General features: G+C 47.2%; 1 protein-coding gene across 4 annotated transcripts in view; it reads right to left on the bottom strand.

The window, feature by feature from the left end:
- Positions 1-27,777, bottom strand: part of SDK1 (sidekick cell adhesion molecule 1) — a 963,741-nt gene that overhangs the window by 283,216 nt on the left and 652,748 nt on the right. For all 4 annotated transcript variants that reach the window (XM_034963556.4, XM_063605603.1, XM_063605604.1 and 1 more), the window contains 6 exons: positions 24,951-25,034; positions 21,113-21,307; positions 17,193-17,309; positions 15,204-15,371; positions 13,159-13,261; positions 10,175-10,351 (listed from right to left, as the gene is read on the bottom strand). In XM_034963556.4, the coding sequence (XP_034819447.2) occupies positions 10,175-10,351; positions 13,159-13,261; positions 15,204-15,371; positions 17,193-17,309; positions 21,113-21,307; positions 24,951-25,034 (844 nt within the window). The remainder of the gene's footprint in view (positions 1-10,174; positions 10,352-13,158; positions 13,262-15,203; positions 15,372-17,192; positions 17,310-21,112; positions 21,308-24,950; positions 25,035-27,777) is intronic.

Raw genomic sequence — 27,777 nt, 5'->3', positions numbered from 1 at the left:
GAGGCAGAAATGCCAGTTATCAATTCTACTCCTCCCAAGCCCCACTTCCTATTCCCCCTGCTGCAATCTGAATCGGTGTGGTCTGAAACCAAACCAAAGTTGTTGAAAAAGTCCCACCTGAAAAGAAAATATGAATAAATCTGACAGATATAGCCAAATAATATAGTTTATCATAAAGAATGTATCTGATCTGAGATGGAACTTCCAGACTGTTTTAGTTTCCTGAGTGATTGGGACGGTTTTTGTCACCATGGTGCACCTCTCACACCCCAGCTGAGCTTATGCTTCTTGGGGGGACTCATGGTGGGCCCCAAGATCCTTCCAGGATGGGTCTGGCCATGCTGGGAAGGCCAGTCATGGGGATTAGAGGGTTGGGGCTTTGAGCCAGTGCTGACGGCTCAGCCTTCTGACCTCTGGGGAGTGGAGGGGGCTGGGGACTAGGTTCAACCATGCAGCCAGTGATTCAACTCTGGGAGGCTTGGGGTCAGTGAGAGTGGTAGGAATGCAGGATTTGCCCTGGGTGGCAGAGAGGCCAGACAGGGTCGAGGGAAAATGCACTGGCCTGCACAGAGAGACCAGCAACGAGCTTATGTTCACAATTTCTGGGATGTCTTTTTGACATTGGTTCTGGGACCCCAAGGGCAGCTCATTGGAAGCCGTTCTCACAGACTGGACACAATGTCAGATGATCATCTGTAATAGTCAGGATGGGAGATAGGCCGTGAAACTAAAGGTGGGTTAGAGGCTCGAGGAGCCAGGCAGCTCTGCAGACACACACAGTAGGAGTCGGAGAGAAGCCAGGGCAGGAGAGGGTGTACAGCCAGCTCAGGACAAACCTTGCAAAACAGACATTCTCGGGCCAGGTGACCATATGCTATAAGATGTGAACAGGCTCCTGGGAGACAATAGAAATGGGTGACCTGTGGCCCCTGACAAGCTGCTGTGTCTCTGCACACTTTCTCTGATGACCTCAAGGGGGTTATGTTTGATCGAATTCTAAATTCTAAAAGTCTGTCTTTCCCACAGAGGTGAAAATGCGGCCTCTTACACTTGATTTCAAATCATGCTTCTCTTAGCTCGAGGTGAGAGTGCACACAGAAACAACCCATCTTCCAGGTGGGTGGACTGCCTTTCTCTTGAGGCTGCAGTGCTTTGCAGACACTCACTTAAATGGAGGCTACTCACGGGGCAGCTTCTGTCCTCCAGGGGTCAGCTCTCACAGTCCCTGGAATATGCTCACACATGTCCCTCCATCCCTCTGCCCCCTCTCAGCTAGGATGTGATTCTAGTCAGAGTGGTTTCAGATTTTCCCCCTGCCAGCAGACCACAAGCAACAGATGAGAAGGATCTACCCGAAGCAGGCACACCCAACAGCAAAAATGGTCGCAACCGCCTGAGATTGAGGGATGTAAAAAGATTTTTAAAAAGATTAAAAACAAATACTTAAAAACTTAGAAAGCAAACTAGTCTTGAGGCGTTTAGTGTAGGCAGCAAGAGCTACCCGCCTGGCAGTGCCCGAGGACCTGAGTGCCCGTGATGTGCAGAGACACACACGTCCTTCTCTGTGACTGTCCCCCGAAGTCACTCCATTGGCTCAAAGTCACACTCAGTGTGATGGCCCAGGGCAAAGTGTGATATTTTGGTAAATCACAGGACTCAAGCATTGGAAGGAAATATCGATTTTTCCCAGTTTCAGTCTCTTCCCTCTGTGAAAATCCCCTTGATAATATCTCTTGTGTTCAATATCCCCTGTTTCATAATGTGAAGGGCCTTGTGATAGAGGCATGTCTCAGAGATACTGCACGTTCAGTTCCCGACCACCACAATGAAGTGAATATTGCAATTTGCAAGTCACAGACTTTTTGGTTTCCGAGTGCATATAAAAGTTCTGTTTATACTCTACTGCAGTCTATTAAGTGTGCAATAGCATTATGTCTAAAAAACATGTACACACCTTAATTTAAAAATACTTCATGCTAAAAAAGGTGATCATCTGAGCCTTCAGTGAGTCACAATCTTTTTGCTGGTGGAGGGTCCTGCTTGGATGTTGATGGCTGTGGACTGATCGGAGTGGTGGGGCTATAGGCTGGGGCGACTGTGGCAATTTCTTCAAACGAGACAGCAGTGAAGCCTGCCGCGTCAACGGACTCTTCCTCTCATGAAAGACTTCTCTGTAGCATGCGATGCTGTTTGATAACATTTTACCCACAGTAGAACTTCTTTCAAAATTGGAGTCAATCCTCCCAAACCCTGCCACAGCTTTACCAGCTAAGTTCATGCAATATTCTAAGGCCTTGTTGCCATTTCAACAATGTTCACGGTATCTTTGCCAAAAGTAGATGCTGTCCCACACCACTTGCTTTGCTCATCTATAAGAAGCAAATCCTCATCTGGACAAGTTTGATCATGAGATTGCAGCAGTTCAGCTACATCTTCAGGATCCACCTCTAATTCTAGTTCTCTTGCTGTTTCCACCACATCAGCAACAACTTCCTCCGTGGATGCCTTGAACCCCTCCAGCCTCATCCATGAGGGCTGGAATCAACTTCTTCCCAACTCCTGTTAATATTGATATTGTGATCTCCTCCCATGAATCACAAACATTCTCTTTTTTTTTTGAGATGTTGTCTCGCTCTGTCGCCCACGCTGGAGTGCAGTGGCACGATCTCAGCTCACTGCAAGCTCCGCCTCCTGGGTTCATGCCCTTCTCCTGACTCAGCCCCCCGAGTAGCTGGGACTACAGGCACCCGCCACCAAGCCCGGCTAATTTTTTGTAATTTTAGTGGAGATGGGGTTGCACCGTGTTAGCCAGGATGGTCTCGATCTCCTGACCTTGTGATCCGCCCACCTCAGCCTCCCAAAGTGCTGGGATTACAGGCGTGAGCCACCGCGCCCAGCCCACAAACATTCTTAATGGCATCTAGAATGGTGAATCCTTTCCAGAAGGTTTTCCATTTACTTTGCCCAGATCCATCAGAGGAATTATCATCCATGGCAACTATAGTCTTATGAAATATATTCCTTAAATAATGAGACTTGATGGTCAAAAGTCCACCTTCATCCACAGTCTGCAGAACGGATGTTGTGCTAGCAGGCATGAAACCCACATTCATCTCCTTGTACATTCCCATCAAAGCTCTAGCATGACAAGGTGCACTGTCCATAAGCAGTAATATTTTCAAAGGAATTTTTCTTTTCTGAGCTGCAGGTCTCAAAAGTAGGCTTGAAATATTCAGTAAAACATGCAGTAAACAGATGAGCTGTCATCCAGGCTTTGCTGTTCCATTTACAGAGCACAGGCAAAGTAGATTTAGCATCGTTCTTAAGAGCCCTAAGATTTTCAGCACAGTAAATGAGTGTTGGCTTCAACTTAAAGTCACCAGCTCCATTAGCCCCTAACAAGAGAGTCAGCCTGCCCTTTGAAGCTTTGAAACCAGACATTGACTTCTCCTCCGTAGCTAGGAAAGTCCTAGATGGTATCTTCTTCCCATAAAAGGCTGTTTCGTCTACACTGCAAATTTCTTGTTAGTGTAGCCACCCTCGTCACTGTTCCTAGCTAGGTCTTCTGAATAACTTACCAAGTTTCTCCATCAGCACCTGCTGCTTTATCTTGTACTTTTATGTTATGGGGATGGCATCTTTCCTTAAATCTCACAAACCAACCCCTGCTAGCTTCCAATTTTTCTTCTGCAGCTTCCTCACCTCTCTGTCTTCACAAAACTGAAGAGAGCTATGGCCTTGTTCTGGGTTAGGCTTTGGCCTAAGGGAATGTTGAGGCTGGTTTGATTTTTCTCTCCAGACCACTCAAACTTACTCCACATCAGCAATAAGACTGTTTCACTTTCTTATCATTTGTGTGTTCCCTGGAGCACTTTAAATGTCCTTCAATAACTTTCCCTTTGCATTCACAGCTTGGCTAACTGGGGCAAGAGGCCTGGCTTTTGTCTTGTCTTGGCTTTCGATATGCCTTCCTTACTAAGCTTCATCATTTCCAGTCTGCTTTCTAGTGAGAGACGTACAACCCTCTCTTTCACGTGGACACTCAGAGGCCTTTGCAGGGTTATTAACTGGCCAAATTTCACACTGTGGGGCTCAAGGAATACAGGGGCCCAAGGAGAGGGTGGGAGACAGGGAATGGCCTGTTGGTGGAGCAGTCAGAACACACAACGCATTTATAGCTTAAGTTTGCCATCTTAACATCGGCGTGGCTCATGGTGTCCCAAAACAATTACAATAGTAACATTCAAGATCAGTGATCAGGGAGTGCCATCACAGATACAATCATAGTGACAAAGTTTGAAACACTGTGAGAATTCCCAAAATGTGACCAGAGACACTAAGTGAGCAGGTGCCGTTGGAAAAATTGCATCAATAGACTTACTTAACACAGGGTTGCTGCAAACCTCCAGTGTGTAAATAACAAAAACAAACGTGCAATACCTGAGCCATGCAATAGAAGATGGCGTGCCTTATTTTGGAAATATAAACTATTTCTTTTTTTCTTTCTTTTTTTTTTTTGAGATGGAGTCTCGCTCTGTAGCTCAAGCTGGAGTGCAATGGTGCAAATCGGCTCACTGCAACCTCCGCCTCCTGAGTTCGAGCAATTCTCTGTCTCAGCCTCCTGAGTAGCTGGGATTACAGGTGCCCACCACCACGCCCGGCTAATTTTTGTATTTTTAGTAGAGACAGGTTTTCGCCATCTTGGCTAGGCTGGTCTTGAAATCTTGACCTCGTGATCTACCTGCCTCGGCCTCCCAAAGTGCTGCGATTACAGGCGTGAGCCTCTGCGGCCAGCCACTATTTCTTTAAATGATAAGTTTTGGTTATTTGGAAAATGAAGCTTTGTGAGATCCTTGACTAACCCATCAATAACAGATAAATGAGGCTTTAATATATTCTGAATCCATTTCAGAAAATCTTATCTAATGGGGATAGATTGCGGTCGAAGCATTACTCTGCCAGCTTTGAAAGGAGATAAATGATCAGTAGAGTGACTCACAGACAGTGATAAGCACAGAGGCTGATAAATGGAAGAGGTCCCAGAGAACAATGGAAGCGAAGCCCAGTGCTGAGTCACTTTGTAATTTAAAGAGAATGGGGGAAAACCACCGTCAGGCACAGGACACCTCAGGAATATCAGAAATTAACAACAACAGTAACGGAAACCCAAGAGTACGGGAGAGAGATGAAGCAAGGTATGTGTGAGAAAAACAGTTTTGAAAAAGACTCGAAAGAAAGCAATTGGTGAAATTGTGGCTGTAGGGGGAATTGCTCTGGCAGAAGAGGATCAGATAAGTACTTTTTTTCTACATAAAAAGCATTGGCCCTTTAATGCACAAATGATGACTTGGTCAAACCCATCTTCTTTGACTTCACTCTGAGGATGAAGATGACGGGGCTTGATAACTCTGGGGGAAACAGTATTAAATTCTTCACTCCTTATGAGGGCTCTGTCAGAACTGGTTTTATAGAAAGAAACCTCTCCCAGTGCCTCAGGGTCTCCAAGTCAGCTCCGTAAATTGGGTTTTCTCTGTACTCCAGGCCCATGAGAATTAGACTCTGATTTCAGGAGGAGAGATGAAATGCTAATTGGGTCTTTAAATGATTTAACAATTAATCAATCCATAAGGCCTTAGGAGCCTGGTCCCTCTGGTGTGCTCAATACAGGAAGATGCTTTGGGGAATATGAAGTCATCCTGGAAACTGGCTCCTGTCCCCATGGCACTAGAAAACTAGACCAAAGACGCTACTAAAACAAGGGGTGACCAGCATTTAATGATGACTTGTCTTGTTAATTTACAGGCTGCCTCATGGAACCATCTGGAGTTTAGAAGCCTCTTCTCTCAGTGGGGGGATGAAGGCAGAGCCCTCCTAAATTGGTCCTCCTCAGTAGGGCAAAAGACACCGTCTCATTTCAGCTCAGTAGGTGGAGTGAGGCTTACCCAGACATTTATTAGGTTCCTACTGTATACCTGGCACTGGTCCAGGCATTGAGGGCTCAACAGCAAACAGACACATCTCGAGTCTAGTGTCAGAAGGTCATAGAATGTGGTCAGAATAATGCAGGGTAAAGGGCTAGAAAGTTCCCAGCCCCAGGAGGCAGGGTGCTGTTAGGAAAGGGGGGAACAGCATTCTAGTATAAGATGGTAAGAAAGCACGAAGAGCTAGGACTTAGAGCATCCCTCCCCAACTGGCTTCCACACCAGGATCTTACAAACCCGGGTGGGTGCCGCCCTCACAGCCATCCTTTGAGATGAATGATACCATGCCCAGTCTACAAGGTGAGAGGCAGAAGCTGAGAAGTGAGGGGATTTGTCCAAAGTCACACAAGTAGTGAAAGGTGAGCAGGGCCTCCTGTGCAGCCCTTTGCTCCTATTGGCCCCACTGCTGTCCAGCAGCCCCATCAGGACTGCTGTGGGTGTGACGTGGGTGCGGGGGCCGCCCCTCCACTCAGCCTTAATGAGGTGAAGCTTAGTGCTAAGTGTAAAACTCGGGGCAAACAGACATGAGAAGAGGCCAACGGCTGGTCTATTTTTGAAAAGCTCACTTCGGATGCTCCTAATTTCTATACTTAACGAAGTAGCTTTTAACTGAAGTGGAGAGGCAAGGAGAAAACAGGCTTTCAGGCTCCTCTGAAGGACATTGTTTAGTCCTAAGTACCTCTCAGTCCCTTCCCTTTGGCAGTATGAGATTTTTCTCTTGCTTTTTTTTTGGTTATCTGAGTAAATGATGGAAACATTACAGAGCTCAGTTAGAAAGTTACCCAAGAAGGACAGAATGCCCTGCAATCACGGGTTATTATTATTATCATTCTATTGCCATTATTGTTGTAGAGTCAAGCCCTGTTGGATCTAAAGACACCCCATGAAGGAACACCTTTCCCAATTCATCCAGGTGTGGGATAGAGGAGCCTTTGTGACACTAACAATTCACGAGGAACAACTGTCTTCCAAATCAGTTCTGTAACAAGTTTGTACTTAAATTAGTTTGAATCACAAATTTGCAGATATTTCTATATTTAGAGATGAGATGTTTTACCGTTACAGAAACCCGATTATTTTATACATACAGCAACATTTGCTGAAAAATGTATTTTACTTAGAGGAAATCAAATAAGCAAATAGTAGGGAAGATATGTAAATCAGTAGAACATAAAATTGTGCAGAATAAAAAGAATGGGCTATATTGGAAGCATGCAATTTGGCTTCTGCTGACAGAGTCTTTATGAACTGCTAACACTTATTTATTTGATACCAACGATGGATGATCTAAGGTTCTCAAAGGTAGCTTTAAAAATGTGCATAGTACAACAGCTCCTAGGAACTCACTGGCCATATCCTCCTATATTATCAAAATGAAAAAAAAAAAAAAATCCTCCGTCTGAGACCCGAAAGGAAGGAGGAAAGAGACAGGAGCAGGGCTGGATGAGGGCTTTGGGTACTCACTGTTTGGGTTTTGGTAGAACGACCTGAGCTTACTTGTTTACCCACGGTGGGGAAACCAGGGCATGTAAGCATCAAGGTACGAGTAGGGAACAGAAGGAGGCCCGCCAATGGGCCGCCAAGGCAGACACACATTCATTCATTCCTTCATGCATGCATGCAGGCAGCAACCAACCAACATATATTTATTGAACACCTGTTATGTAACCAACACTACATCAGGCACTCAAATTCAAAACAGTGCCACCAAGGTGCTTGTGTTCCAGGAGGAGTGGGAGCCATGAAGATATGGTCGTCCTCTGCAGCATGATCAGTGCTACCAGGAGGATCAGCTGCGCGCAGGGAAGAACTGCAAGCAGCATCCTGGTAACTGAATGGCAGGAAGTGCTACTGTCGTTGAATGCTAAGGGGTGTATGATCAGCAGACCTCCGGGGAAGCCCATGGATGACAGCACCCAACCCCAGAGACAGTGGATGGCTGGGGCTCATGAACGGCACAAAGAGCCCAGGGTTGTAGGCTCCAATGCCTGAAGGCAGGGGCTGGGGGAGACCTGGCTGCCCCATGCGTACACAAAAGCTGGAGGACCCTCTGTGTGGCAGCCTCACAGCCTCAGCCCCGGGACCCCCAGTGATTCTCTGGAGGACCCTCTGTGTGGCAGCCTCGCAGCCTCAGCCCCGGGACCCTCAGTGATTCTCTGGAGGACCCTCTGTGTGGCAGCCTCAGCCCTGGGACCCTCAGTGATTCTCTGGAGGACTCTCTGTGCGGCAGCCTCAGCCCCGGGACCCTCAGTGATTCTCTGGAGGGCCCTCTGTGTGGCAGCCTCGCAGCCTCAGCCCCGGGACCCCCAGTGATTCTCTGGAGGACCCTCTGTGTGGCAGCCTCAGCCCCGGGACCCTCAGTGATTCTCTGGAGGACCCTCTGTGTGGCAGCCTCAGCCCTGGGACCCTCAGTGATTCTCTGGAGGACTCTCTGTGCGGCAGCCTCAGCCCCGGGACCCTCAGTGATTCTCTGGAGGACCCTCTGTGTGGCAGCCTCAGCCCTGGGACCCTCAGTGATTCTCTGGAGGACCCTCTGTGTGGCAGCCTCGCAGCCTCAGCCCCGGGACCCTCAGTGATTCTCTGGAGGGCCCTCTGTGTGGCAGCCTCGCAGCCTCAGCCCCGGGACCCCCAGTGATTCTCTGGAGGACCCTCTGTGTGGCAGCCTCGCAGCCTCAGCCCCGGGACCCCCAGTGATTCTCTGGAGGACCCTCTGTGTGGCAGCCTCGCAGCCTCAGCCCCGGGACCCCCAGTGATTCTCTGGAGGACCCTCTGTGTGGCAGCCTCGCAGCCTCAGCCCCGGGACCCCCAGTGATTCTCTGGAGGACCCTCTGTGTAGCAGCCTCACAGGTGCAGCCCCAGGACCCCCACCCCGCTGTCGCCGGCTGATTCTATAGAGCCATGGGGACTCCTGCCGCTTCCTAACTAACCAGAATGACCTCTGCTGTCTAAAGAGAACAAGGGGTCATCCTGGAAGGAGACAGAACAGGAGTTGGGATGGGATTTTTTTCAGGTACTGATGACACCACAGGGCCTTCCGGACTGGCTGCTACACATCGTGAACCTTTTACATCCACAAATAGGGGCTAGAGGAAAGCTGTTTGTGAGTTCACTCATTTCCACATGCGTGTGGCAGACACAGAAGCCACATGCTCAGCACTTAGCAAGCATTCTTTTCATTTTTAATCCCCTCAGCTGGAGTCTTGGGATTCAGGGATCAATGAGTCACGGCTCCTATACTCGGAGTGTTCAAATTCTATTTTTGGGGAATGATTTTGAATACAGAATCCTTCCTGGATCAAAGGGGGCAGGGTCCAGTGAGGAAAAATCTCTCAAGATTGCCTTTGTCGAAAGGCCCAGCATGTCAAACGGCGGCCAGGGACGGATGCGCTGGGTGTGTCCCTGGAGCTGGCCACTGCCTTGATGAGTGCTCGGTTGGGATTCTTTATTTTCAGGTTTTATTTTTGTACTCATGCACTCACGGAATATTGAGAGGGCACAACTTTTAAAAAGCAAATAAATACATGTCAGAAAAATAAAATGTGTCAGCAGGTATTTCGGTTTCCTGCTCCATGAATAGAGAGGGGAGTGGAGGGAGAGAGAGAGCAGAGACGGGGGAGATTGACAGTTTCCCGCCTGGGCTCTTTGGACCCCCCAAGGAAGGTCCAGATTGGAAGTAACGGGCAGTGGCTTTCTGTTTTCAAGATTTCACAAGACTTAACGGAAAGTCTCTATTTACCCACGGAGAGGCAGGTGGGACTCACTGAAACCCCAAGTCTAGGTGGGTTCCACGGGAACGACCTCGCCTCAGCAGTCCCACTCCAGCATCTCTCATGGACTGGAGGCTCTCAAGGGTATTATGTGGAAAAATGAACTTGCTACTTAAGCGCAGAGTGGTAAACAGGGCCTATCAGGATAAGGTGTCCACGGGAAAAATATGACAAAAAGGATCAACTGAAATAAAAACCAATGATCACACCATCTACACCAAAAACAAAACTTCTCAATTCCGAAGTTTAAAGAAACCACAAAAAAACCTTGTCCATATATGTAGTTATGTAGCATGATGCGCTGGCCTCTGACTGCTGACTTGGGACACAAGCCGGGCGTGACACTTGTGAACTGGCAGTCACTAACAAGGGCACAGTAACGGAGAAAACCGTGGACTGGCTAACACCAAACGTCTCAGTACTCACATCACTTCCAGCCGGGCCATCCTGGAGTCGTTCCCTCCTTCAGAAACAATCTCGCAGCTGTAGTCACCGATGTCGCCCGACCACGTCTGGCTGATGAGAAGGGACCCGTCCTTCTCCACCACGATCCTAGACGTGCTCGATGGAGTCAGGGCCACGTTGTCCTTCTTCCAAACGTAGCTGTGGGCCAAGCAAAGGGTCTTGAGTTACAAACCCCACAGGGACAGAATCACTGGTCCTTCCCTGTCTCTTAAAAAGCAAGCAACTAACAATCTTGCGAATGGACTATAAAAACCACTGAACTGTGCTCTTTAAAAGAGTGATTTTTCTTTTCTTTTCTTTTTCTTTCTTTCTTTCTTTCTTTTTTTTTTTTTTTTTGAGACAGAGTCTTGCTGTGTGGCCCAGGCTGGAGTGCAGTGGCATGATCATGGCTCACTGCAGCCTCCGCCTCCTGGGTTCAAGCAATTCTTGTGCCTCAGCCTCCTGAGTAGCTGGGACCACAGGTGTATGCCACCATGCTTGGCTAATTTTTTTGTATTTTTAATAGAGATGAGGTTTTGCCATGTGGCCCAGGCTAGTCTCAAACTCCTGGCCTCAAGTGATCTGCCCGCCTCGGCCTCCCAAACTGCTGGGATTACAGGCCTGAGTCACCGCACTTGGCCTAAAAGAGTGAATTTTATGGCATATGAATTAAACCAAAAAATAATAAAAAAAAGAAAAGCAACCAGATATCTTGGTCATAATACAAAAACAGATGCTGAGGTTACAAACAGGGCAATGAAAATGACTGGCCCTGCCTGTCTGACCTTGTGTTTTAGAGATGAGAAGTCTGTAGAACCAAGGGCATATCTGTCACCTATGAAAACTGCACCCAACATTCCTGCCCCGGTAAATGCTCCTGGAGGACAAGAGTGTTGTCTGGACAGGAGGCAATGGCTGTTTAAAAAAATCTGCAGAGTGGAATTGCCCAACTCATGAAAAAAAAAAAATCACCCTTCAAAAACACACTTTCTTAAAATGTGGCCATTCTGGCAGATGGTCCTTAAAATTGCATTTCTTTCTCATTTAATCTATCTGTAGCAATTTGAGCACATTTTTCTTTTCAAATACAGAATCAATTGAGAGCCTGCCCAGTCTTTAGATGACTATGGGCAGGGGCAGCACTCATTGCTATATGGAATGAAAGTGCTGTTTTTCTTTTCCACAATAATTTGATCGGGTTTTGCAAATGTGCCCAGTTCTTTAAAGCCTTCATAGTCATAAGCACAGACATTTACAAACTACCTTATCAGCAATTACCCTGAGATAGAACAGGGCTGATTCCACAAGAGGGAGATGGATAGACTGCTCACGCCGGGGCATCGCATCCGGCTGGCTGGTCACTTACAGCCTGGCGCTCCTCAGGGCAGAGCAACCCTGGGGCGAGGGGCACCCCGAGAGTGAGTAACCCAGTTCCATCTCAGGAAGGGGCCTCCAATTTAATCACATATAACAAGCTACAAGGAAACCACAGGGATCCGAGGGGGTTCTTTTTGAGCTGTCAGAGTAGCAGAAAAGCAGACTTCCTTGAAGTCATACTCCAAATCATTTAGGAAGGAGCTCTTTCCCAGGCCTGACGACCGTCTCCAGAATGGCCACCAGGGATGTTCTAGGTTGTCTTTCACTTGCTGGTTTTTGTTTTGTTTGTTTTGTTTTGCATTCGGCACCCTCGTACCTAAACCAAATTTGGATTCTGAGCCCTGGGAAACCCCAGGGAGTCGGGTGGAGACATGGAAATTTACAAATGGCCAAACACCCGCCCAAGAAGCGTGAGAGAACAGCCAAGTCTCCGCGTCCCGCTGCTGACTGTGCACCCACAGCCGTCCCCTCTGCTCGGGGTGAGAGGCCCCAGAAAGCAGCAGGGCATCTTGAGTAGTCTGCCCATTCGACTCTTGCACCGTGCCCCTTCTGGGCTAAGGCCAGAGTGGAAATACTCTGATGACTGGATATTTCCTTTTTTATTTTCAAGGCTGATTCCAAAAATTTAAAATTATCCTGAAGGTGGCTGCTCTTCAGGGAACAGCTCCCCACTGACGCCCACCTGTCTGCCACCACAACTTCACCTGGAGTCTCATATTTTGCAGTTACTTTCCTGGCCTGAATTTAAACAAAGACAGGATGTTGGCATTCCTTTAGAGAACCCTTGGCCGGGCACGGCAGCTCATGCCTGGAATCCCAGCACTTTGGGAGGCCGAGACAGGCGGATCATGGGGTCAGGAGTTCGAGACCATCCTGGCAAACATGGTGAAACGCCGTCTCTACTAAAAATACAAAAAAATAGCCGGGCGTGGTGGTGGGCGCCTGTAGTCCCAGCTACTCGGGAGGCTGAGGCAGGAGAATGGTGTGAACCCGGGAGGTGGAGCTTGCAGTGAGCCGAGATAATGCCACTGTACTCCAGCTCGGGCGACAGAGCAAGGCTCTGTCTCAAAAAAAAAAAAGAGAACCCTCATATCTGGCCTCCCTCTTGGCACACACCTTCCCATGAGTGCACTGGGGGCTGTGGCTGACTTGTCCCATGTACAGGCCTCCCTCCCCCTCCATTTCACAATGAAACTATCCCGAGAGTAAAGAACTCTCCCGGGAGCGGCACAGCCCCTGTGTAAACAATGCTGAATCCTAGTCGATCCCCCTGGATTTTTCTCTCATTGAGTATCAGCCTCTGACAAGTATGTTTTACAGATAGTGTATTAACCTTGGCAGGAAATATCATGAAAAGCAGCATTAACGTCATGAAGTGGAACAGAGCTCACTGTCAATAATACATAAGGCTGGAGTGGAAAATGGGATTTGTGTGATTAATGACGGCGCCCACAACCAGAAGATGCCGTAATCAGGGACCTGCCGATGAAATCAAAAGTTCCCCCAATTCTTCCTCCTCATCTCAACCTCACTTCAGAAACTCACAGAATATCAACAAGCCCCAAAGCATTGTAACTGATTGTGCTGACCGGAGTGAAACCCGGGGGTCATGTGTGGCTCCACAGTGCAGCGTGGCCGTGGTCCCCTTAATCACCACGTGGTCCTCAGGAGGGTGGACGATGGACGTCCGATCTGAAAAAAACACAAGTCACGAGTCAGAAGAGATGACAAGTTTGAGAGTTTCTGCCCTCAGGGGGGATAATGCCCTGGTCATCTGACATCACAACCTCCGAGTTTTCTCTCATCTTGGCAGAATGAGTGTAAATGGATCGCTCTCAGAAATGCTAGGGGAGTTAAAAACAAGCAAATAAGTCAACCACTGCAGCAGTCTGTCAACCCACCCACCCCTCCTAAATCAGCTTTAACCTCAAACACCATGGAAGTAATTGAATGCAGACCACCCCATGCAGGTGTGGATGAGGTTCTAGGCTCTAAAATAAAACCTAGATTCTCTCCCTAGATGACCATCATTCTAGTCACTTCTAGCGTCTGCATGGTACTTTGTGAGTCTGCCAAGTGTTTTTGTTTGAGTTGTGTTTATTCCTTAAGACACTCTTGTGAGGGCTAAATATTACTATTCTCAGTTTTCAGGAAGGAAGATGGATGCTCAGAGATGCAGTGACTTGCCCACCTCCCCCAAGCCAGTACGGGGTGGGGACCTGCAGCTTGCCTGTGCGATGGGTCACTGTAGCACCCATACCTCTAAGGGGGACCTGCTCTGCTTCCAGGAACAGAGCCCAGAACTTCGGAGTCACAAGGCTAAGTTCGAGGCCAAGCCTGACCTCTGCTAATGGTGAGTCCAGAAAAACATCTCTGCATCTTAGTTTTCCTGGCTATGGCAGGGAATGCTTACGTCACTAATAGTTGTACAGGTTAAAGTGGGCAGAGTGTGTGAAAATGTTCTGTAAAGCCACCAAAGCGTTATCCCAGTCAGGCTAGTGTCGCTATAATGTTGAATCTCAGCAGATCCACAAAATTTTCTGGCGAATGATCTACAGAGATTCAGATACCACTTTTTCATAAGCTTTTTAATATCCTACTGCTCAAGGTCATCGCCAAGTTCTGATTGCAAAAGTTCAAAAAACTGCAACCTCAGGCATAAATGGGTTAAATGTATGGTTACTATTTAGGGATACAGAATGAACGAAGTGGCTGACAGAGTCATCCACCAAATGGAACAAAAGCTCCTTTTTAGTACTTGACAGAATAGTGGGAACTTGGATTAATTTCCTTTAAACGCATGATCATTTTACAAATTAGAAAGAGCCGTTTATCAAAGTGGACACCAACCATATAATAGAAAATGCTAGACAAATATGAAATGAAGCACAATGATTTACTTTTTCTGGAAGAATAACGTTTCAACAAATTACTCCCTCAAGCAAGTTAAAACTTTCTCTCCTCATGTAGATAGATTTGTAAAAATCTGAGTGAGCATTCTTTTGCTTTTTGAATATGAGTTTTTAGTAGTACAGATTGAGATGAGACAGAGAGGAGAAAGTATATTGGCAATTGAAGTTAAAAAGTGGCAATGGGGGACCATTTGGTCCAATCCTTAAGCTCCAGAAAACTACTCTGCATTTCCAAAATGTGTCTTGATTTTAAAAAGTGCAAAAGCTGAAGATTTCCTTTCAGTTCACTCCTAATATACAAGAAACATTGATAGTTAGTGTATTAGAAGTGTCTTAGTTGTTCCTAACAATTGTTTAGCAAAATATTACTTCTTTAGGATTTTAATTCTTAATTTTCTTATAAAATGCTTATAAAATTAACCAACCTATCAATTTTGTGATTTGAGCTAGTTTTGTGTAATATCTCCACTGACTTTACAAAGTCAATCTTTTGTCTCTCCTGCAATGCCCCTATTAAATCTCTGAATACATTTTCTAGTTATTCTTTTAGACATTGAAAATTTAATTTCTCAACAGATTTCTATAAATTAGTTGTAAAAATAATCATTCTCTTTTGATTAAATTAGCAAGCCCAAGGGCATGCTGACATCCCCAAAGCACATGATGACATGATGATTAAACCGTGGCTAATAGAAGGCCGACGTGCGAGGGCTGCTCCTTACTCCACACAGTGAGCGTGGCCGATGCATTCAGGGAGCCCTCCGTGTTGGCCGCATAGCAGGTGTAGTTGCCGGCATCCTGGATGAAGACAGGCGCGATCTGTAGACCCCCCGATTCAAGAAGCATGAACCTAGGAATCCGGACAGAGCCACTGGCCAGAATGTGGTTTTCTAAAGAACAGTGGAGAAAAGAGGCATGTTACAGTCGTAACACTTGAAGGAAATGAAGATAGTGGTTAGAGCCATAAGCAAGTAATATGGTTTGGCTCCGTGTCCCCACCCAAGTCTCGTCTCAAATTGCAATCCCCACGTCGGGGGAGGAATCTGGTGGGAGGTGACTGGATCCTGAGGGTGGTTCCCCCGTGATGTTCTCCTGATAGTGAGGGAGTTCTCACGAGATCTGATGGTTTAAAACTGTTTGGCACTTCCCCCTTTGCTCCTTCTCTCTCTTGCAGCCTCGTGAGATGCGCCTGCTTCCTCTTCACCTTCCACCATGATTTCCTGAGGCCTCCCCAGCTATGCAGAACTGTGAGTCAATTCAACCTCTTTTCTTTGTAAATTGCCCAGTCTCAGGTATGTGTTTATATCAGTGTGAGAGTGGACTAATACAACAAAGAAATAACTTAAGGAAATAATCAGAATAAAGTGAAAATTGTAGGAAAAGAAATAACTGAAGCAGTATCTGCTAGCACTGTTTAGAATAACAAAAACCAAGAACATCCTACTTGCTCAATATTTAGAGATTTGGTTAAACAAATTATGATCCATGAACATGATTGCTATGTTTGGGTGATCGGTTTTTAGTTTTCTTTATATCTGCATTATTTGAAACATTTTTATATAAAGCTATTATGTTCAAAATTAGGCAGGAAAACAAGAGAGAATAAAAGCCCAGCCCTGTTATTGATCTGTAGTGTCCCAGATCTTTAGGAGCTGTGTCTGAGTGCAGGGATTGTACCTCTGAGAGTCGAGAAGCTACCAGGCGGTTTTCCAGCAGGAAGAGAAAGATAAGGCTTTTGGCATGTCAGCCCGATACAGCCCGGCAAGTATGAGGAGTTCATCCATGTGAATCAACAAGGCTCAGCACAGACTTGTTCAGGATGGACTCTGTGTGCTGTTCCTTCAGTGGCCCTCATGGAACGGGCTATGGGAACTGCAAAGGCAGCCTTCCCAGGAACTGAACCCATAGTGGGCTGAAGCGTCCCGGGTTGACTGCGGAAGGCATGGAACGATGTGGCCCTGGAAGCATCTTTCTTCAACAAAACAAAGGCCGTGATCCTTAATTCTGAATGTCATAAGGAAAAGCTCCACTTAACAGTGGGAAAAGTGAGTGCTAGCAGAGTGACTTCACATCCAATCCTTGACACGGTAAGGCCCGAGGAGGCCTGAGGCACTCTCTGAAGGGCGTGGATAGAGAAGGGTGACATTTGCACAATCCTTCTCTTTTTCTAATGTGTGTTTCCCTTTCTAGAAGGCAGGGATCTTGTCTGTCCTATTTATCCTTGTGCCCATGGTATCTTGCACCTGGTAGGCATTCTGTAAATCAGGGGTCCCCAAGCCCTGGGCTGCAGACCTGTTTGGAACTGGGCTGCGCAGCAGGAGGTGAGCGGTGGCCACCGTGCATGACTGCCTGAGCTCCCCCTCCTGTCAGCTCGGCAGCAGCATTAGATTCTCATAGGAACGCACACCCTCCAGTGAACTATGCATGCCAAGGATCTAGGCTGCACACTCCCTAGAAGAATCTAATGATCTGAGATGGAACAGTTTCATCCTTAGACCTTCAGCCCCCACTGGAGACCATGGAGAAATTCTCTTCCAAGAAACAGGTCCCTGGTGCCAAAAAGGTTGGGGACTGCTGCCATAAGAGTTATTTAATCTTCATTGAGTGAATGCATAAGTGAATAAACAAGAGAGTGAATAAGAAGCAAGCACTGGCCCGATAGGTTATGTTCTACATGGGCCACGCTGTTGTGGGCAGTGGATGCTACCCACCTCTTTTCCAGGTGATGGCGGGTTTGGGAGCCCCGGACACCTCACACCTTAGAATGGCTGTCATCCCGTCAGTAACTGTGGTGTCCACTGGCCGCTGGGTGAACACTGGAGCGATATCTGAGAAGAAGAGTAAATGAAATGATCAGGGCCTTGTTCCTGAGAGGCTCACATCAGCCTGGCAGAGTATCCTGCACGGGCTTTAGAGAGCCAATCACAGAGGTAACTGTAGCAATACAAAAGGAATACTGTTCAGGAGGGACGGCAGCCCTCCACTGTTCCTCTCCCAGGAGTTACCCATCTTTGTTTACAACCTGGAGAGAAAATACAGCGTCACGATGTAATAGATACACAAGTGGAAACGTGCAGGGGCCCAGGAAGAACAGTTTTAGATGAATATTAAAGAGAGGAGAGGCATTTATTTAGATCAGCCAAAAGACTGCTTTTGTTCTTTAAATGAAAGGTAGCCCATGCCTATATTCCCAGCACTTCAGGAGGCTGAGGCAAGAGGACTGCTTGAGTTCAGGAGTTTGAGACCAGCCTGGGCAACACAGTGAGATCCCTGTCTCTACCAAAAATGAAAAATTAGCCAGGCGTGGTGGTGCAGGCCTATAGTCCCACGTACTTGGGAGGTGGAGGCAGGAGGATCGCTTGAGCCCAGGAGGCTGAGGCTGCAGTGAGCGATGATCGTGCCACTGTACTACAGCCTGGGTGACAGAGTGAGACCTTATCTCAAGAACAAAAACAAAAAAAAAGCTAATTATTGAATACAAAATGTCATCCACAAGATGACACTTTCTAGGATCCTTTCTAGGATCTGTTCTGAGAGTTAAAATAACCAGGTTTCAAAGACCTCCGTAAAGATACATTTCTGGGAGGTGTCATGATCCCCAAGTGCTGGGTTTCTTCTTGTTCGTGGGGGATGGTCAGGGCCCCGAGCAGCCCTGAGTCAGACCGAGGAAAGACAGGAGGAGCTCCTGATGGCTTCAGCGAGGGCTCGCCAGACTCTGTGCTACCCAATAACGATTAACCGGAACCCCCCATACAACAGTGATCTGTGTCTCTCAAGTCTTCTGTGAGGGTCCCTGGGCTGATACCCCTCAAGGAAAGAAGTGAGTAGACCTCACGGGACCCAGGGCACAGCCGCCGCCTCTGCCTGCACCTGCTGAGAATCCCATGGACCATGGCAAGTCCCAGAAACTTCACTGCCAAGGCCCTTCCTGAAGCTGACCTTGTCTCTCCACCTCGCAGGCAACCACCCGAGTCCAGGTCTTGCCAGATGCTGCAGGTCCCCTAACAGGTCTCAGCACTTCTGTGCCTCTGTCAGGGTCCCTGAGGCAGCCAGCCTTGGGCTGCCCTTTGAAAGCTACAAAGCCTTTCATGTCCCTTCTCTGCTTGCTCGCAGCTCCCGAGGCTCCTCCTTTTCTCGGCCTCTGCCCCTGCCTATCCCTCCACCCTCCAGCCCGTCATGGCCACCCTGCTTGTCACTGAGCCCCATCCTATCTGCCTCCCTTCACCTGCACACATGCCGAGCTTGTTCCTCCAAGGCACCTGCTGTCCCCTCCAGCCCATGCAATGCGCATGTCCCCAAGAGTTCACACTCCTGCTCCTTCTAAATCTCTCCTAGAGAAGCCCCACCCGGCAGCCACACTGTCTGGGGGAGGCCCCCGGCTCACTATGCCACCGCACCTGCTCCCCTTTTCTGCAGCACGCCTGGCTGGCTGGAGTCATCTCGTCCTTCACTGCCTTTCTCCTCCCTGCAGACCCTCTGTCCTGGAAGCACAGGAACCTCGCCTGTTTTCCTCACAGCCGTGTCCCCAGAGCCTCATACAGAGTGCCCGACACAGATGCTCAGCAGCCGCTTGCTAAATGAGCAAATCAATATCGATTTTTTTAAAGCACGTTTTCCTTTCATTAAGGGTATTTTAATTTAAAAACTCATTTTGCAAAAAACCTCCTACTACAAAGCAGATAACATGATCACAATCATTGATTTGTTTGTTCACTCACTCACTGCCGTGGTAACAGTGCAGGTGGCACTTTCACTTACATTTCCAATCTGACCCTCATGAGAATCCTATCATCTGGGTTTGGTTAGCTCCATTTTAATGGATGAGAAAACTGAGGCTGAGAGAAACCCAGAGATGTTCTCTGGGTTCTCCTTTGTTCTCATTCCTAAGTCTCTCGCTGGAATGGAGATTGGCAAACTACAACCTGGGGGCCAAATTCAGCCTGCACCCTGTGTTCGTAAATAAAGTTTTATTGGAACACAGCCACTCGCATGTGCTGAGAACTGTGGCTGCTCTTAGGTTACTACAGCAATGCTGAGTAGGCCACATCCTTCAAAGCCAAAAATGTCTACCATTAGGCCCTTCGCAGAAAAAGCTTGTCAATCCCTGCTCAAGAACGTCCCAGCTCACGACTGCAAGATAGGCTTCAAATAATTCTAATCGATCAAGACTCATCTTCTGACTTGAGCATTCAATATTATTTCTACTGCTTGAAGCAATATTGGTTTCCTAAGCTCCAAAATGAAAGACAAATTTGACCCGAGGGCAAGATTCAAGGAAGGGACTCCTAGTTCACCAAAACACATGCACAGCTTGCTACACACCTTGTCAGTCTCTTTGCAGGCTGTGGGTGGGAAGAGCCCTTGGCTGTGCACACAGTGACACTGATTTGCTCTCTCCAACAGCTCTCACCCCTGAGGATATCAGCATTTTGCTCCCAAAAGGGCAAACACGAAAGGCATAATTCCATAATCACTAGATTCTACTTCATTTTAGAAGAACAGTATTATACAACCATGGGAGATTAAAAAGAAAACCTACAGAAACAATGAAAACCTTTACCTTGAGTTTATTTTTCAAAGACAGAGAGCCAAGGTATTTCTGTTAATGGGATAATAAAAGAAACTCACAAAAGAACTACAATTGTTCAATAAAAGTAAAATAGAGAATGAATGTAAAAAATAGGAAAAAAAGATCAAAAGAAAAAGATTAGGAGTGATCTATTCACTCAATAGTCTTTCCAATTCTGCCCAGAAAATAAGGGAGTTTTTTCTACTTCTCCTCAAGAAAGAGGAGGGCTTAGTGCGGGAAGAGGCAAGGCTGCCCTGAGAAGAGGAGGGCACTAGGGCCGGGGAGTGACAGCCGTCTGTGCTGCTTGTGGGCCTCAGCAGTTTCCCCACAGGACCCGCAAAGGCTTCAGGTGTGCTTGAGAGCCGGCTCTCCTGGTCTGCCCACTTCTGGCCACATTACCCTTTCTGTTTACCTCAGGGGGCTGAACAGATACTACCATTTTCTGTGTGTAGTACATGGAGCAAATTTTGGGAAGTTCTACCTTGAAGGCCCAGTCTAGCAGGTCTGGCTTTGCTGATAGGTGTACCCACTGGATACATCCAGGTAGCTGTGGGCCAAGGTGTACCCACTGGATACATCCGGGTAGCCGTGGGCCTGGGCGTACCCACCGGATACGTCCGGGTAGCCGTGAGCTTAGGTGTACCCACTGGATACATCTGGGTAGCTGTCGGCCTGGGTGTGCTCACTGGATACGTCCAGGTCAGGTAGCTGTGAGCCTGGGTGTACCCACTGGTTACATCCAGATAGCCATGGGGCTGAGTGTACTCACTGGATACGTCCAGGTCAGGTAGCTGTGAGCCTGGGTGTACCCACTGGTTACATCCAGATAGCCATGGGGCTGAATGTACTCACTGGATACGTCCAGGTCAGGTAGCTGTGAGCCTGGGTGTACCCACTGGTTACATCCAGGTAGCCATGGGGCTGAATGTACTCACTGGATACGTCCAGGTCAGGTAGCTGTGAGCCTGGGTGTACGCACTGGTTACATCCAGGTAGCCATGGGGCTGAATGTACTCACTGGATACGTCCAGGTCAGGTAGCTGTGAGCCTGGGTGTACTCACTGGTTACATCCAGGTAGGTGTGGGTCTGGATCTCCCCTCCTTCATTGCTGGCGAAGCACTGGAAGATTCCGGAGTCCTCTGGACGCAGCTTCTGGATGCGCAGGCCTCCGCTGGCGAGCACTTTGTATCGAGGATTCTGGAGCCTACTGATGGAGATGGCATCCTTGTACCACTGGAGGGTGGGAAGGGGGACCCCTGCGTAGAAATGGGAATAAATAGGATTTTAAAAATAATTCCTGACGTGAGAACTGAGGCACATCTGTTTCAAAGGCTAGAATGGCAATATTTTAACAGGCATTTTCTTGTGTATTCGTGCTTTCAACCACCCTATAAGGAGCTATTTTTCTCGTTGTAGATGAAGCCATCGACACGGAGGGGTGTTGAGAGGAACAGCTGGCATGAACTGTGGCCGCCCTGGCTGCGGTGCCTTCCAGGCTCCACTCAGAACCCACACAGGCTCATGCTCTTGTTTGGAAAGGAGATTCCAGCTGAGAGTCAGCTTAAGGTTCAGATGGAGATGAAGCCCTCTCTGCTCTGCAGTGCCCTACTCAGCCACCGCGGGAGGGCTTGGGCACAGGGTCATAGGGGCAGAGGACAGGACACAGGCCACATCCCAGGTCCATGCCTCGCGGACAGTGTCACCTTGGGCAGAATACATTACCTGCCCCTTTCTTTGTCTGTTTCCTCACATGCAGGTGAGTGATAATTGTGACTTCAGAAGGTTGAAGATTGGATGTGTTTGTGTGTCTGTGCATGTGTGTGTATATGTATGTGCATGTGTTCATGTGAGTGTGTGCACGTGTGTGCATGTGTGTATATATGTGCATGTGTGTACGTGTTTACGTGTGTGTGCATGTGTGCATATATGTGCATGTGTTTATGTGTGTATGTGTATACATGTGCATGTGTATATGTGTGTACATCTGTGTATGTATATGTGCACCTGCATATATATGTGTACATGTGTTTCTATGTGTGTCTGTGTGAGTTGGTGCATATATGTGCATGTGTGTACATTTACATATGTATTTATAAAACTCATGCCCGGCACCTGGTGAGTGCTCAATGGCAGTATCACTATTCATCCCAACAGCTAACAATGAAAATGAGTGCCATCTTTTAACACCCCCCATCAAAGGGGTTGGATATCATGGGCCTTCATGGAGTTCTACTGTCTCAGAGGAGCAATTTGTTAGGTTAAGTAACCTTGTTAAGGGTCGAGGAGGCACAAGAGGTATTCCATTGTGGATACAGGAAAAGCTGCCTCGCTCCATGAGGCATATCTACACTTAGCTCTGGATCTCAGATGGTTCTGTACCTCAGTTTCCCTAAAGAGAAAGTGGATTTAAATAAAAAACATATCTTGACATGCTTCAGTGCAAAGCACACCAGAATCCCTTGATTTAAGATGGTGTGTGGGTAGGTGTGAGATGTCGACTTTAATAAATAAAGTTAACGCCATGGAATAACTCAAGATAATGTCTTCCTAGATTCTCTTCTTTGCCTTAATTATGTTTCCTGTCACTTTTCATTAAGTCAGGAAATCTTAAAAAATCCATTTCAAGGTAAAAGCATAACCAATTCATGTAATATCTCATAATAGCAGTTACATGATGTCGCTTTCATAAGGAATAACCACTTCACATGCTGCTATAGTTTCACTGTCAAAATGAAAAGAAAGCAGTAAATTATACGACAGCAGTGCAATGTCGGAAGATCTGTTCTCTCTGTATTTGTAAGTCTACACTTAACAAGCAGTTTACCCTGCAGAAGTCGTGCAAAAAAACAGAGCTTTCTCTTGTCAAAGGGAGTTTAAGATTGTCATTTGTTGAAAAATAATTGTTAGTACATAGGGAACTGGGAGTATTTCTATTTTGGGGCAATTTAATGTCATAACAGAAATCTTATCCCCCGCAGTATTGTATACTCTTATTTCTGAAATATAAGCTCTCTAAATATTTTACAGCTTCACATTCACAGAGTTGTTGGCCTTAAGAAGCTGGCACCTACACAAGAAAGAACGATGCAACCACCGTAAACCACCGTAAGAAAGATAATTCCACGTAAAATTGGTCTTACTCTTCTCTCACACTTTTTCCCCCTCCCCTATGCTGAATCAGTAGAGCTGGAACAGAGAAGAACAGAAACAGAACAGAGCCGTGGACAGCAGCCGCTGTGAGCTGGTCAGGAGCCGAGGACCAGAACTCCTACTGAACCAAGTCCCGGGCCAGGAGCAGTGGTTACAAAGCACAGCGGGTCGGGAGGGGGTCTGTGGGCAGAGGCTGATCTTTCCCTCTACCACCAGGACTGGAAGGGTGACACGCCGCTGCACCGGAAGGGTGGCACAGCACTGGAAGGGTGACACACCATTTTCAGGAATAAGAAATGGCATCCACACAGTTGCAGGTATGGACAAATGGCATTTGTTCTAAGTCCAGGGCTTCAGGTCCTGGGGGAAGCTAGTGTTCTGGCAAGAGCCAGGTGGCTGCTTTGGTGGCTGACAGATTTGCGTTTGGGTCCTGCCTCCATTACCATGTGGACCTAGGTAAGTTAGGTACCCAGCATTTAATGAGTAACTCCCACAGGCCACACACTGGGCAATGACTTCACCAGAGAAGGATCCCATTTCATCACGTGGCCCAGTGCCTTTGGCACTGTACTTAACCATGCTTTCCAGGGCTTGGTTTTCCTGTGGTACAGTGAAAATCATCTCTCTTTTAGGAGCTGTTTTGAAGATTTGCAAAACTGGTAGTCATTCTTACCCTCTGAGCTCTTAGGGAGTAGGAGAAAATACTATCCTTAGGACGGATGGGTACAAACAAAAGAGAAAAGATCCTTTTCGTTTCCTGATAGTTGCCAGAATACAAACACAGGTTTTCTTAACGAAACTGCCTTGACAAGCCTGTCTCTGCTAGAAGGTTTTGTGTAATCACCTGTGCTGCCCAACATGAGACGGTGACAGTGGGCAGCTTGTAATTGAAGCATGGGGATGAGGGCTGGGATGACCTGAATGGCAAAGGAAAAGGGGACCCAGAGCTGAAAAGGCAAAAAAAAAAAAAGGTAACATTTCCTATTCAAACACTATTCGGCCACAAAAAAGAATAAAAGGGTGTCTTTTGCAGCAACCTGGATGGCACCGGAGGCCACTGAGTTATGTGAGAGAACTCAGACACAGAAAGACAAAGACTGCCTGTTCTCACTAATAAGTGGGTGCTAAGTCACATATGCACATGGATGCAGAGTGTGGAAGGACAGACAATGGGGACTCACAAGGGTGTGGGGTGGGCGATGAGAAATTACTTAACGGGTACAGGGTACATCACTCCAGTGACGGACGCACTCCCAGCTTTGGGTTCACCACTGTGCAATACATCAGTGGAACAAAATTGCCTTGTACCTCACGTACCTACTACAAATACATGTACACCCATCTCCCTTTCTAGAGTGGCTGTGGTCACCAGTCCTAGTCACCCCATGGATGAGAAAGAATTTTCTGCCCCGAATCTCGGGGGGTCACACACTTGTGGAGTCAGGGCCTTGGAATGGGAGTCCACAGGATATGATGGAGTCCCCTCTCTGTCTGGGGTAGATGTGGGCTTCCTTTTTGCTCTGCTGGGTAAATAGTATCATCTCTGTTTTGCAGGGGAGGAAGCAAAAGCTTGGCAAAGTCAAATGCCTTACCCACGGTCACCGCCCCAAGACCGATCTACTCTCTGAAGTCTGCTCTTCGCCATCACACTCAATGTCTCCCTAGAATGATGGCAATTCTGCTATGGAAAAAGGTTGTTTCCCTTCCTCCCAGTCACTGCTCCTTGTCCAGCAGCCACTGTGCACTCACCCATGGCTTGACATCCGATGTCCACAGTTTCTTCTACTTCAGCTGAAATCCGACTCTCAGGCTCAGCAGTAAAATATGGTGGCTCTTCAAACAAGAAAATAAAAGAAAGCCCCTAAGCCAAAGAAGGATATGTCAGAGACCATATAACCTAAAACAGTTTGGGCTCCTCTTAAAAAGCATTCTTGAAAATTTCATCATTAGTTAGCATCGTGCATACAAACTCAGAACTCAGTGAGCACAGGCCAAAGGCAATTTACAGTCTGGGGTTTCAGAAAGCAAATTACTACTCAGGGTGATGGCTACTTTTCAGTTTATGGGCTTGAATCATGGAATATCTTAATTCACATTTTAGAAGGACTACCCCAAGAGGTTCATAAAGGTTTATATTTACAGCACCATATTTTATGGGCTAGTTTGCTTCAGTATCTAAACTAAACACGAGCTCGTGAAGCTTGTCAAGTGCCTGAGGAAGGTGTGCAGCCTGTATTGGGGAACAGCCTATTAACATATTTTTAAAATTCTTACCAGTTCTTCTCCAAAATAGAGATTTAATACTTCAATGGAATACCAAATAATAACTAAGAGAAAAAATATAAGGGAGCGCTCATCTATCTTTAGTAGCAAAGGAAACTCCTAGGCACTTGCAATCTCTAGATACTCCACTCGCCCGTTCCACAGGAAAAAAACAGTGGTTGTATTAAACAATGAATTTCCTTGGAGAGCCAATTGCAATATTTTTCCAGTTTATTCAGCAGAAATTCAACAGAGGCATGGCCAAGTTTGTCAAGTATTAAGGTGGTGGTGATTTCATTATCATGATAACAAAAGGCTGTTGTGTTCACTTTCTGTGCGATAATTAATTTCTGGGAACTGTCTTCCAGAGCTGGTTTACTTTCATTATAATTGTGTTGAATGTGGATAAGATAGCTTGGCATGCCTCCTATATTGACTGTATCTTTAAAACAAGGTGGGACCTAAAAGATGAAAAAGAGAAATGAAAACTAAGCATTTCAAAGAAACGATTAAGGGGGAAGCGGCTGAAGGTTTCTGGAAGGAGGCAAAGTGAGGTTTCACTTCTGCGATTACCTGCACCACTCAAGCAGAAAGAATCTGCCTGAATTAACCACCCTGGCTGAGGAGATGGCTGCAAATTCATCAGAAGGAAGCAGATTCCTCTACTTAAATTTTCATGTGTACAGACCAAGCCTGAAGAAATATTGCCAGCATTTAATGTCTACCTTTTTCAAGCTCATCTTCATTGCACAACTCATACATCCCCCATTTGATCACGTTTCCTCAATCAATAATCATGAAGGCAGTATTATTTATATTCCAACTATACATACAGTAGCTGCCTGCTGTCAGGGCCCTTGTGTGCAGGTCCTGACCCGTATTCATCAGGGAAGCTAAGTCAATATCTACTGTCATGATCTGATTAAAAGCAAGGAAGGGAAAAAGGAAAAAAACATACATTCGACATCAACATTTGCTTATGATTATAGTTTTCCTCTTCTTAGTTGAGCGTTTTCTTTTTAGAAAACTGTCGAGTCCGTGCAGTTGTGAGAAGTAACACTGTAACACTGAAAGAGCTCGTGGACCCTTCACTCGGCTTCCCGCAATGGTAACATCTTGCAAAAAACGATAGCATAACATCACGACCAGGATACTGCTACTGATACAATCAACCTAGTTTATGCAGCTCTTGCCAGTGTTTCCTGCGCTCAGGTGTGCGTGTGAAAAGAGGGCACATGCACGTCCCATGCAACATTATTACGTGTGTAGGTCCACGTGTTCATCAGCACAAGGGTGTTGCCTTCCATGACCAGGAGCACCCCAAACCCCCATCCCTCACAACCACTAATCCGTTCTCTGTTTCTGTAGGTTTGTCATTTCAAGAACATTATAGAAAGGAGGTCATTGAGTGTAACCTTTGCAACTATTTTTTTCACTCTTCATGATTCCCTTGAGATTCACCCAAGATGACCTGTGCTTTCATGATACAAAATCCATATATATGAATGATCAGCACCTACGGGCCCAGGGTGCCTTCCCCAAGGTACTGATTACCGTTGTCGCCTGGTACAGTCCCCCGAGGCTTCCCTCGAGTGCCAGGAAGGGACCTCGCTGGGGTCAGGGAGAAGGGCACTCCACACAGTGACCCGAAGCTGGCTCGGCTGAGCAAGTGCGTGGCTCTGGGGACCTCCAGGCCCAGACGGTGCTGCTCCTCTCCAAGTGGTGACCTCTCTCCACCCCAGCCAGTGACCACCTGTGTTTGGCACACAGCATGCCACCTGGTGAGAAAACTCATCCCACTCCACACTCTCCATAGTACTGTGGCCTGGGCAAGGTCTAGTGGGGGCAGCCTGCCACCGCCTGCAGGGGCCAATGTCCTGGGCAGTTTTAGTAGCTCAGTGCTAGGCATGGGTGGAAAACATCTGGCTGTTCATTGCGGATGCTCTTAGCTTGTTCTGGAAAGCCTTCCAGCTAGCTGTGCCTGGGGAGCAGGTGCAGAGCTACCCACGCCCTGCGTGGCCTCTGAGGTTCCCTTAGTACTTCCGAACCGTGTAAGGGTACGAGTTCTCTCCCTGCCAACCCTTCCTAGTATTCTAACCCAGCGGCTGCTCAGATGGAGTTTCTCCCCATTTCCAGCTACGGTTTTACACACAGTCTGCTCTAAGGCAAAGAAGCGGAGGAAATGCCAAGCCTATGGACCGTGAAAAGCCCGTGAGTTAAACACTGGGGAAAACCCATTGTAAATGAGTCATCCTCTGCATAGACTCTCAACCACTTACTCTTCAGAGGGCAAGAGGGCGAGGGCATGTCTTAG

This window comes from Pan paniscus, chromosome 6, assembly GCF_029289425.2.
Source record: "Pan paniscus chromosome 6, NHGRI_mPanPan1-v2.0_pri, whole genome shotgun sequence".
Classification (NCBI taxonomy): Eukaryota; Metazoa; Chordata; class Mammalia; order Primates; family Hominidae; genus Pan; species Pan paniscus.
This window is presented reverse-complemented; position numbering and strand designations above follow the sequence as displayed.